Source organism: Haliotis cracherodii, unplaced genomic scaffold (assembly GCF_022045235.1).
Source record: "Haliotis cracherodii isolate W230 unplaced genomic scaffold, xgHalCrac1.p SCAF_16, whole genome shotgun sequence".
Taxonomy (NCBI): Eukaryota; Metazoa; Mollusca; class Gastropoda; order Lepetellida; family Haliotidae; genus Haliotis; species Haliotis cracherodii.
In genome coordinates, this window is record NW_027266271.1 from 21896324 (window position 1) to 21909676 (window position 13353).

Genomic DNA, 13353 nt, shown 5'->3' on the forward strand with positions numbered 1-13353 from the left:
TCAATAGCGGTAATCTGACCGTGGTTGCTGTTCAAAACGGTGAGTGTTGCGATCACACACGATTTCACTGTAATTAATTAAAACAATATCAAAAGGATTTTTGAATAAAATTAATGAAGTAAGTTAGATCTAAAATCAGATCCAGATATACAAAGAACACTTTTTATAGCCAGACAGTGTAATTACATGAATAATTTGCGAACTTCAGTATGGATTTGTTGACATGGTATTTCCGGTGTTACGTGCTCACAGTAATGTCTTTCCATGGGGGGAAAAAACATCAAAACTCATTAATTCGTGTATAATGCGCACCCCCTTCTACACAGCTGTGTTTTTTGGAAAAAAAGTGTGCACTATTCTCAAGAAAATACGGTAAGGCTTACTGATGAATTTACGCCAGTTTGACTCCGAATTGGTCCCAATAAAAGCCCACCCCTTCTGTCTTTGTTTTAAGCGCCCTGGGCACTTATTGGGTCGAATACGGTATGTCATTCTGACAAACTCTTATCAAGGCCATTATGATGATGTGAGTGAGTTGGGTTTAACGCCGCTTTCAACAGTATTCCAGATATATCGCAGCGTTTATGATGATGTGACTTGATTGTGGAAAAGTAGTGTTGTAACTTGTAACCAATCACATTATGTAGTATATTATTCAGCAAATCACAATGCTGGAAAGTGATCATGTAAGAAATTATTGGAAACTTTATTTACAACCAATTCTCTCTCATGTGGGTAACATGTGCTTTCTTCCCATATTAAAGATAATCATCAAGCAGTCAATCTAGTTGCTGCTTACACCCAGACCTGGTACAGTGTCATGTTATTTAGAGCACCACTGGGGTTTCCACCATGTAAGTCCTGGGTGGTAGTTATTAAGTCAATGTACCGTGCAGAAAAGGAATAATGTCATGCATTCAGGTCTTCTAGGTCTTCAATAAATGGCTTAAACTAATCCATTCCGGAGAATCTGCATATCACCTAGCTTCCCAGTCTTGACTGTCATGGCGATCTTCACATTCACTCATTCCCGAACATAATTAAGGTAACTTTATAGATGTCAATTTGTTCATTTTCCTTGAATAGAGGAAAAGTAATGTTTAACTTTTCAGCCAATCAAATTATGTAATTTATTATTCAGCATTTGAGAATCACTCAGTGGTTTCCTATAAGCTGGCACACTGTTGACATTCTGAAATAATGTTCAAAGTTAAAACCGAACTCACCCACTCTCCCATCATATTTGCATTATGTTTTCACATTTGACTGGACTATTTTCGTGTTATGATCAGGAACTAAATAGATAATGTCCATTCTTAACAGTTCAATTATTTGTAAAGGGTGCCCACAGATTACCACAACGGTTGATCATTGAACCGAAGTGGTGACTACATTATTTCATTAGCTCCTAATTTACTGAATAAGTTATTTGAGAAAATCAATAAATGGCCTTCCACATTACGTATGCGAGACAAACTGGTTTACCTGTTATGGTGCCATGTGTAAGATGTAAAACAGTGGAAATCCTTTTAGAAAAGAATGTTTTTCTGCAATGCCCTAAGTGAAAGAAGTCAACACTACCAAGTTCTGCAACAACAATTTTCCTAACTGAAGACAGTCCATCTCACAAAAACAGGCAGAAATCAATACTAACTGTCACTCCAGCTTAATGTATGGATAAAACACCCTTTCATGCGAGGAAGGTCCTTACAAGTATATTGTGAATGAACTAATACAGGAAGTGGAATATTTAAATATTCAAATTAATAGTATGAATATGATGATAGTCTCCAGGCAGCTAAAAGTAGACGATAAATAAAAATAAATCTTATATGTCAGAAATGGAACTTGTGATGAATGGACAGTAAAATAATAAAGTAGACAATGAAATTTTGGATAACAACTTCTTCTGTAATAGCGACTTTTTGTTTAGGTCCTTACACCGTTGTCAAGCAAGATTGAATATTGAAAATGGTATGTAAATATATATGGTAGGTGATGGATCAACAGTAACAACAATTATCATTTGTCAGATGGATTAACATGAGCAGGGTAACTAATAACAATAGAGGGAACTTCTAAGAAATGCCTTTCAAACAATTTAGTAAAATTATAAAATCATACTGAGAGTACTAATCTCAATTCTATTACATATAGCTAGGACTCATTTACAAGCACTAGCTTCATCATATTCAAATGATGCAAAAATAAAAATAGGTGCCCAATCAGATAACACTCATTTGTGATAGAAGATCTGAAATGAAATTAATGGGTCAGTGTATTTGTCATAATTGAACTGAAATTTAATACACTGGATCAGCGAGGACACCTGTAACAGCCTTTAATGTTATCAAAAGACACCATTCACAGTATTTAATGAATAACACAATTTTTTTTTTTTTTTTTGTTTAATGTCAGACGGCAGCAGTAAATAATTAGATTTGGATCAGACATCGAGTGATTGATATTGTGAGCAAAAATCCATGCCGTCGGGTATGTTGACATGCAATCAACCGAGTCTGACCATCCAATCCATAACTCAACTCTTACAAACTGTATAGGTTCAACCTAACTGAGAATTGCTGAAACCTAGACCAATGGGCCACCCATAGCCAACATTTCAGCTGTACTTCAGCGATATTTCAGGTTCGGGGTAAACAATTTTGTCACAACACAAAAAGTAAATTGGTATGATGCCGGAATGTTTTGTTTATGCAGCTGGTGCTTCAAAACCAAACCTACGTGTTTCAGGCTATGAAGTGATCGTCTTATGTTCAGTTCAGGGATGAAAGTTTACTGCCCAGATGCCTCAAATTTTAATTCTGTTTTGTTCTGTTAAACACATCCTGTGTCTACAGTGGAGCTTATGTGTGTGTGTCCACAGTGAACGCGGACACAAACAAACACTGCTTGTTAAAGTGCAGACTGACAGAGAAGGAGCAACAATGAAAACCTTCAAGCTGGTGCGAAAGAAAGCTACAACTCACCCACAACCAGTTGAAAGAACTCACTAACATTTCACCGAAAACAAATCCACAAAGTCTACGATCTAACACAAAATCTTACTTCACATACCTTTCATGATAAAACAAGTGTTACATTATCCATAGTCCATAGCTCCAATGAAATATTACTTCTTTCTCAGCTCCAAATCAAATCAATTATCATGGGAGAGTAACTCGATTGTGAAATGTAGGCGCATAGAGCTGCAGCAAGTGCAAATATTAACCTTTTATGTACTGTTTACGCTATACCTCTAACATGAACACACAGGCATGGCCAAAATAACCATGAATGGACTGTACAGCCTGGCTTGTTTACCTGGGCCATGGCTGTCCTAGACAGGCTTCTTACCTGTCAACACACGCGAAGCAGTTGTAGCCACAACACAAGAAGGCCTCCACATTGCATGGCTCTCCGCTGGCTAATTGTATTCCACATGTTACGCACAATGTCTCGTAATCTCAGTCAGATATTCCTTCGTGGATCAATCGCCAGATTGGTAATAAACTTTCTGACAGCCCTGTTGACTCATTAAGAAACAAGTGCAGGAGTTTGCCCCCGTCGTATTTGCCTGGGTCGTCGCTCTCACGCTCTCTCTCTTCCTGCTTTTTTCTATCGTTCTCACTCTGTAATCTCTATGAACTGTCAAACTGATCTACTCTCTCTCTCTTCACTGTCTACTGTCATCCCTGCTTTTCTCTATCGTTCTCACTGTATTCTCTATGAACTGTCAAACTGATCTACTCTCTCTCTCCACTGTCCGTCCCTGCTTTTCTCTATCGTTCTCACTCTGTAATCTCTATGAACTGTCAAACTGATCTACTCTCTCTCTCCACTGTCTACTGTCGTCCCTGCTTTACTCTATCATTCTCACTGTATTCTCTATGAACTCTGTCAAACAAATCTCTCTCCCTCCCTCCCTCTCTCTCTCTCAAGAGTAGGTGCACTCCAATTTTCCCAGTACAGAGCTCTCTTCCCCTCAGTATTATTACATGAATCCCCACAACTCACAGGCCTTTTTCCCACAGTCTACTGCTTCCTCTCTTTCCTCTATCCCACTCACAGCAAGTGTCTCCGTCTGCACTAAGCTTCAAACGGCAAACTCACTGATTAAAACTTTATCAGAGGAGAAAACAGTTTCACTGGGGACCTTGCAGATCAATACCGACTCTTGGCCACAGGTAAAACAGGGACGGACAGCACACAGGGGACGTTTGTTTACCGGCCGGTCGGGGGCTGGATTGGAAGAAATCTCCTATGCTGATACACAAAATCCTCTGATATAATACACGAATATATTTGACATAACAGCAATACCTGCTATCCTCATGTGGAAGGATCTATCAGCTATGCTGGGTGTCGCAGGTAGAACGGGAATGGGAGGATGCAAGTTTTAGTTTGTAAGGGCAGGTGTTTAAACATATTTAAATGGAATACAAATATACTCCACATTCTGTCTCAGAACATTGAGGGGTCATTAAGTACTGTTGATTGTAGCTTGGAATGCTTGTACTGAGGTCAAGACGTCATTTCACCTTGTATACAATTGATTATTTATGCTTATTGTCATTGGTAAATAATGGTCCGTCGAAGTTCCCCAAATTTGAATCAGAGTTGGACACATATATTTGTAAAATATGATCTTCAAGAATTTCTGTCTTAGTTGTAATTCTATGATTGTCTAATTATTTATTGCATTTTTTATTATTTTTTGTGTCCAAAAGTTTATGATTCTTATGACACTCACATAGTACTCACTCTTCATCCCAATTACAAATGTGCAAGCAGTGACACTTTCTTATTCTTCTACTGGGAGTGGTGGGTTGGCCTTATGGTTGAATCTTTGGCTCGTCACATCAAAAATCCAGTTTCAATTCCCAACAATGAGTGAAACCCATATTTGTGCCGCGACACAATATGGTGTACAACCATCTCACTCACTCACTCAATGATTATTGCTCGTGCTATCAACCACCAGTTTGCCTATATCTGATGCAACAATTTACAGCTGCCTTGGCATAAATTTACTGCAAAGTGCAGACACACACCAATCTCCACATAGGTAACAATTGATTTATCTAGGATTCCAAACAGTGTCTTTGTAAAAAAAAATAGGGACAAATGTTAATTTTGTTCAAAATTGGGATTTACAAAAGTTCTTATTTCCTTAGGTTCAGATGTATTTTAAAACTTCATTCAAATCAATAATTTAAATTAGATCCTCTTTCTCCTTATTGTTCCTGATTCCTGTTAGCAGCGAAATACAAGTCACCTTTACAAGATAACAGTAGTTGGGGCTTTTTACATGAATTGGAAAACTAGTAATTTCAATGTGGGACTTTTAACTGGCATTGCTATCAACATGGGGCCGAACATCTGCCTCTGAGCAGAGCTTGACGAATCCCTAGGTATCAAACACCATACTACCGGCAACATTTTATGAAAATATTTTGTTAACTTATACATTTCCTGTGCTTTGTTTGAAACAAGGATCTGGCTTTAAAAAAGGGTAATCAATAATTTTGTAATTTCAGGATTTGTAATATCTTTGAGGAAGTAACAACAAGGAGAGCCTAGTCTTGTGATTACAATTCACTTGAGCATGTATGTGTCAATACCACATACAGCAGGAAGTAGGCTAGATCCCCGCAAACACATGAATACTGCATGAACATTGGGCCATCTCCACTGCAGAATTCCTCTCCCACTCTCATCCACAGCACAATGACACTGCAAGAGGGGCAATCTTTTTTTCATTAACTCTCGAAGCCATCAATAAAACATGATCGCTCTGGTGACCATGTCAAAATTCAATTACAACAAAACACAGATCTGCTGGTACGTCGGGTCAATGTCATGGATTCATCAATCATTAATCTCCATAAAATGTGGTCACCTTGCTCTGATTCTGGAATGAATGTTATATGCGATTAGATTGTATTGACACCTTGGGAGTGAGTGAGTGAGTTTTGTTAAACACTGTATCAGCAATCTGGTGAGCGTTTGAAGCATCAAGTGGAGTTTTTGCCAGGCAAACCAGTTGTTGAACACTGGTATATGCCATCTGGTTATGATGACATAACTCGGCTAATTCCTGGCAAAATTATGTGTCAAGCGCCAGGCAGGGCAACAACAAGTACCATATCTTATTGTCTTTTGGTATGATATGGCCAGGGGATCAAACAACAAACCTTCCACTCTCCAGGCAGACGCTCTATCCACTACTTCATGGAGGCGGCCACTCTCCAGGCAGACGCTCTATCCACTACTTCATGGAGGCGGCCACTCTCCAGGCAGACGCTCTATCCACTACTTCATGGAGGCGGCCACGCTCCAGGCAGACGCTCTATCCACTACTTCATGGAGGCGGCCACTCTCCAGGCAGACGCTCTATCCACTACTTCATGGAGGCGGCCACGCTCCAGGCAGACGCTCTATCCACTACTTCATGGAGGCGGCCACTCTCCAGGCAGACGCTCTATCCACTACTTCATGGAGGCGGCCACTCTCCAGGCAGACGCTCTATTCACACTGCCCAACTCACAAGCATCTCCACACATTCAGGGTTAACACAGACACAGATGGGGCACATCCAACCCACTCACAACCATCCCAGACACATTCAGGATTAACACAGCCACAGACGGGACACACTCAACCCACTCACAGCCACCTCGACACATTCAGGATTAACACAGACACAGATGGGGCATGTCCAACCCACTCACAACTATCCCAGACACATTCAGGATTAACACAGACACAGATGGGGCACGTCCAACCCACTCACAACCATCCCAGACACATTCAGATGGCAGCCAATTCTTACAGCCTGATGTACTTGGGATCTGTTCTGAAGGGGAATCTCCTGGGGCTGCTTCTATAACAGTAACTTCTTCAGATGTGCCAGGACGATGAACACAAGCATGCTCTGTTCTCAGGAGCAGCTGGAGTCAACATTCCAGCTATGGTAGACAACATAAAACCATTCTTGTGCAAAATGAAAATATAAATCCTGCTTGTCAGTCTTTATTCTCAACAATGTCTGCACTTGAACAACAAGCTACAAATATTTTATCATGAAGAAGCTATTAAGAGTCTGGATTCATAAGTGAAAACCTTACGTATAATTTTCTGTGTATCTCTGAAACATAAGTGTATGCTTGACTACCCAAAGCTGATGGTAATCACTCCAACTCATCAACTTGCTGCAGCATCACTACTTTACTATGACCATGTTGTTACCAGGACAACAGCTGAATGGCACAAGCTCGCTTCCTTCTCAGAACACAAGCTCATTATATACTGCTATATATCTTTTATCTGGAGAAATTCAATTCTTAGAAACAATAGATATATATCAATTGACCCACAATTCCCTCCAGCCCATCCATGAACTCCCCATCACATCGTGCCTACCCTACATGTGGAACATGTGTCTTCTACAGCCCCCTCATACAGCATCCTCACAAAGCACCCTCACACAGCACCCTCATACAGCACCCCTCTCACAGCACCCTCATACTGCCCCTCATACAGCACCCTCACACAGCACCCCTCACACAGCACCCCTCACACAGCACCCTCACACAGCACCTTCATACAGCACCCCTCACACAGCCCCCTCACACAGCACCCTCATACAGCACCCCTCACACAGCACCCCTCATACAGCACCCTCATACAGCATCCCTCACACAGCACCCTCATACAGCATCCCTCACACAGCACCCCTCTCACAGCACCCCTCATACAGCACCCTCATACAGCACCCCTCATACAGCACCCTCATACAGCACCCTCAAACAGCACCCTCATACAGCACCCCTCTCACAGCACCCCTCATACAGCACCCTCATACAGCACCTCTCACACAGCACCCCTCTCACAGCACCCTCATACAGCACCCCTCATACAGCACCCTCATACAGCACCTCTCACACAGCACCCCTCTCACAGCACCTTCATACAGCACCCCTCATACAGCACCCTCATACAGCACCCCTCATACAGCACCCTCATACAGCACCCCTCATACAGCACCCTCATACAGCACCCCTCATACAGCACCCTCATACAGCACCCTCATACAGCACCCCTCATACAGCACCCCTCATACAGCACCCCTCATACAGCACCCTCATACAGCACCTCTCACACAGCACCCTCATACTGCCTCTCACACAGCACCCCTCACACAGCACCCCTCATACAGCACCCTCAAACAGCATCCCTCACACAGCACCCCTCACACAGCACCCTCATACAGCACCCCTCACACAGCACCCTCACACAGCACCTTCATACTGCCCCTCACACAGCACCCTCACAAGCAGACTTTCAGGTTATTTACATACAGAGCTGCATTGAACACAAGTTTATATATACGCTCCTGCATGGAACACTTAAGTTTATATACACACTCCTGCATGGAACACTTAAGTTTACATATGCACAGAACTGCATTGAACACTTATGTTTATATACACACTCCTGCATGGAACACTTATGTTTATATACACACAGACCTGCATTGAACACTTAAGTTTACATACACACAGAACTGCATGGAACACTTACGTTTATATACACACAGGCCAGTATTAAAACCATTAGTTTATATACACACAGACCTGCATCAAACAGTTAAGTATATATACACACAGAATTGTGTTGAACTATTGTGTATATATACACACAGAATAGTGTTGAACTATTGTACACACACACACACACACACACACACACACACACACACACACACACACACACACACACACACACACACACACACACACACACACACACACACACACACACACACACACACAGACCAGCAGGGATCACTTTAGTATACACACACAACTGCAGACTTTGTGATAATTCAGGAAATCACACAGGTCCTCTGGGACTCCTCAATAAAACTATATGGAAATAATGAAAGCATTATTCCCATAATGCTGATTGATATGTTCCAATAAAAACAGCAATGAAAATTACAAGGCAGGAAATTGCAAGCAAATGTTCAGAACCCCTTTTCATCTAAGCCATTGTAGGAAGAAATAAAGTGTTGCCCTCCACCAGGACATATGACTCGAATACAAACAATAGCAGCTATTACTTCACAGGGTTTAACCAATCACTTTCAGTAATGACTGTTTCTGTAGGTAATTCAAATTGAATATCACTTATTTATCTCACTCACTGACTACCAACAGTGAATACCCGAGCAAGTTGTCAAGCATCAGTGAGACTGCAGCTACTGTTTACCACTATGTGATTGGGTTTTAACACTGTTTTGTAACATTTAGTTCTGTCATTCTAAGGTGCACAGGTGGCCCTGTCGTCTAAGGCACTGCGATTCGCTGTGCAGAGTTGCATCCCTTGGGCACGCCACAAACCTATGATTGTGGGTTTGAATTCCAGTTCAACCTGATTATGTTTCTAGCACCATACCCTTGCTCGTGGGTTTCACTGAAGTGAGACCTGCATCACTTCAGGCTTCTCCCACATTAAGCTGACACGCCGCGATATAACTGGAATACTGTAAAAACCCACTCACTCATTCTGTCATTCTATGTCAGCCTAATGTGGGGAAACAAGCAAAGTGATGTAGGTCATGTTTACAGCATGATGAAATCCCAATCTATAGGTATGGTGCTGACAAAACAATAGCAATATTCAGAATGAAACATGGATTTGAACCAAGATCCTGGTACAGCCATGGGAGAGAATTCTGGATGAATTGTGTTACTATTAACATCTTGGTTACCCAGGACCCCATTAGTTACACAAAATGACAAAGAATATATGATAATAAACAATATATTACACATATCATGGCCTGGTGCAAGTATATACCAATCTGCACCTATAACACCTGATGTGAGTATTTACGGCAACTATAACACCTGATGTGAGTATTTACGGCAACAATAACACTTTATGTGAGTACAGTACTCTACGGTTATAACGAATTAAAAAGGGAGCAGTAATTTTAGTTCATAATAACTGTAGTTCATCTTAAGCACATATAGAGCATATTAACAACAAATGTCCGAGACTAAAAAATAAGCTTGTTATATACATCAGTTTGGTATAAATATAGTTTACTGTACATACATCCTTGTCAATACAAGAATGAGATGTTGCATTTGTAAAATAGTAAAAAAAGTTTGGCCCACCTAAGCAATCATCTCAAATAATGGCAATCAATTTTTACTATTAAACTTCAAGATAAAGAGGAATGGACATTAACACACAAAAATATTGATAATACCAATGATAAAAACTAATAATATGTCTTCTAAATTTACAGAACGGACTATTCTGGTGTGAATAAAATTTTATACCACCAATAAACCTGCAAGTCTGATTCTCAAATATCTGGTGTTTCCCTTACCTTAAAAGATGCCATGCTAAAAAGAGTATCCACAAATAACGGGTTACAACAGCACTACACAAGCAGCTCCACTTCTCATTTAAACAACTAGCCCCGACACGCACGTTCACTCTGCACTCCCAACCAGTGGTGCTCCGACATACGCTCACGGACAATCTGATTGTGGCTCTTTCGCCATCGGATTGCCAGATTTGCCATACATACCGGTATTTACATAATTCCATGAGATAAAGTAGTGATTAGCTCTGGCCATAACTAGAGAAGATGACTGTATGTCATATTGATTTGGACGGTCATATTCTAAAGGAAGAAAATTCCATGTTTGAGCTGAAAATGACATATACAATTACTTTTATTGATGTAAATTATCGAGTTACATCTGTATAGTTTCTCGGGCTATTGTTTTTCTCAAATGGCAATATGGTTGCACTTAATTCAATAGTGTTAGAGCACTCGGGTGTTATTACTGCAGGCTTCTCTTCTCTCCAACAGCAGCCAGTATTAATACAAAGCATACATCTTCTCTGGCCACTTCTTATGGGAGTATGAAAGTGGGGTAGCCTAATGGTTAAATCGTACGCTTGTCACGCCGAAGACCTGGGTTTGATTCTCCACATGGGTATAATGTGTGAAGCCAGTTTCTGGTGTCCCCTGCCATGATATTGCTGGAATATTTCTAAAAGTGGCGTAAAACTATACTCATTCACTTTTATGGGGTTGTGAGGTAACAGACTTTCTAAGTGTTTGGGGCAGTAGGATGCCTGAAGCGTTCACTTTTCGTTCACTTGAAATACTGTTCAAAGTGGCATTAAACCAAACTCATTCACTCTAAAGTGTTTCTTCACAGATGAGCTACGCTGAGTTCCACTCTGAGATCAATGTGTGAAACACGTTCTTGGGAGTCCCTTGCCATGATAATCCTGGAATATTGCTGAAGTTGATGTTTTGTAACAGAACATCCAAGAATGTTTTAAACAGCTTTTAGTATTATGCCTGAAACATCTCAGCAGGGGCACCAGCAATCAGTGTTTGAAATAATATTGAAAACCAACAAGACAGTCGTGCAGGTGACCCATAAATGTTGCCAGCCCATCTTCAAAGATACCCTCCCACATTCAGACATTATAAATATTGAAAAATTGCAAAATCAAAGCAATAAATCACATCTTGATTCAGTTGAAATAATGCAAACAATCACTTTAGAATCTGCGAGGAGTTATAATAAAACTGATTACAAAAGTAGTCTTAAAATTATCTGCCAGACAGTCAGGCAAGTGGAGGAAAATTTCTTGCAGCCGGACAGAAAAGTTACCAGCCACGGGCAGGCGGGCAAGCAGTTATTTCGTACACTGCCAGTTATGGGCTTCAAAACTTTGTAAACATGAAGGGAATCAATCCCCAAGGCTCACTATTAACCAAGTGACAGACTTAACCACTTAGTTAAATCACCTCTATATCCAGTCATGTGGACGTTCTCATTACTATCAACAAGGAAGTCTCACAATGATAATTACGGAAGTGATTGTTAAAATCACGAGTCCTCACACCCTACTGTGTCTAAGACAGAGTCCCTGAAATTAAGCATCAAGGAATATCAAGTCTCCTAATTCAGAACTGAGAAGTGGGTGAGGGCTAGAATGGAATCGGTGTGATTGGCTAATTATATATAGAATGAGCGAGTGAATAGAATGAATGGTTTATTCACCCTGCAGTGTTTTATTGTACAATAAACAACAATTATCAGTTGTTTATTTCTTATATGATATAACAATATATTGTACAGCTTCTCTAAGCCTGTTGATAAAGTATACAAGCTTAAATACTCAATTATAATAATGATGACTCCCTGAATAGAATCCAACTCCGGAAATGTCAGGGAGTCCATTTTAGGAACATGTGGGTTAAGTTTGGTATTTTCCACAATCCTCACGTAGATTATCTGTACCTTTTGTCCCGATACCGATTGTCATGTCTCTTCCACTTGTGTGCGATCGTTCAGCCACTGCGTTTATCTGCATCTTACCCCGCTATGACACCTCATGATGGATTCTTTACACAATATTCCAACTGAAACTTCAGTTAACCACTCAACATGCTCAAGTTATGTCTGTCTTCAATGCACCATATGAACCTCATCAGTCGTTTCTACCACATTTCTGTCAGGCATAAAAAACTAAGGGCCGCCAAGGTCATTGCAGCCAAGATCCGTCAAGGTCATCTGAATGTGCACTGCATTATGTTATAATTACTTTGAGGATGCTGTTTAATTTGGATAATGTGTACTGAGTACTACTGAAGTGTCTCTTGGCGAAAAATCAATTTCTGTAACATTTTACATCCTTTCCGATTACTCCCTGAAGTTGGCATATTCAGATGAACATTCTGAATGATCTCTCTGGATTACAATTGGTCTTCAGCAACCCACGCTTGTCATAAGAGGGGACTAAGAGGCAAAATCGTATCCCAATTGCGTCAATCGATGCTCATGATGTCAGTTACTGGATTGTCTGATCCAGACTCTATTATTTGATGACTGTCGTCATTGCTGAGTGTTAAACAACAAACAAAGAAAATCTCAAGTTGCATTAGGATGTGGCGCAGTCTCACAAAGACTCATCCTGATTATGTTTCTAGGTTTGTTTGCTCCACATATATATCAGGATAGAACTGACTACCCGATCCCCTTAGTCGCCTCTTATGACAAGGATAGTCACCTTTTACAGTGAGCGAGTGAGTTTGGTTTTACGCCGCTTTTAGCAATATTCCAGCAATATCACAGCGGGGGACACCAGAAATGGGCTTCACACATTGTACCCATGTCAGGATTCGAACCCGGGTCTTCAGCGTGACATCCGAAACGCTTTAACCACTAGACTACCCGACTGCCCCTCCCCCTTTACAGCTAGCATGGGTTGCTGAAGGCCTATTCTAGCTCGGATCCCTAGGGG

At 40.8% G+C, this 13353-nt stretch overlaps 1 protein-coding gene across 9 annotated transcripts in view; it reads right to left on the minus strand.

Annotated features, from left to right (window-relative positions):
• LOC139463930 (myosin-IIIb-like) overlaps window positions 1-13353 on the minus strand; it is a 139162-nt gene that overhangs the window by 90002 nt on the left and 35807 nt on the right. Inside the window, exon 1 of one of the 9 annotated variants that reach the window (XM_071245374.1) lies at window positions 4015-4069. The exons of 7 other annotated variants lie outside the window; for them this stretch is intronic. Coding sequence is in view for 1 of the 2 variants with exons in the window: in XM_071245373.1 (XP_071101474.1) it covers window positions 3076-3082 (7 nt within the window). In the remaining variant the exon portion in view is untranslated. Of the gene's footprint in view, window positions 1-3075; window positions 3183-4014; window positions 4070-13353 lie in introns of those variants that run through there. One more of the 9 variants, XM_071245373.1, reaches the window with a different exon arrangement.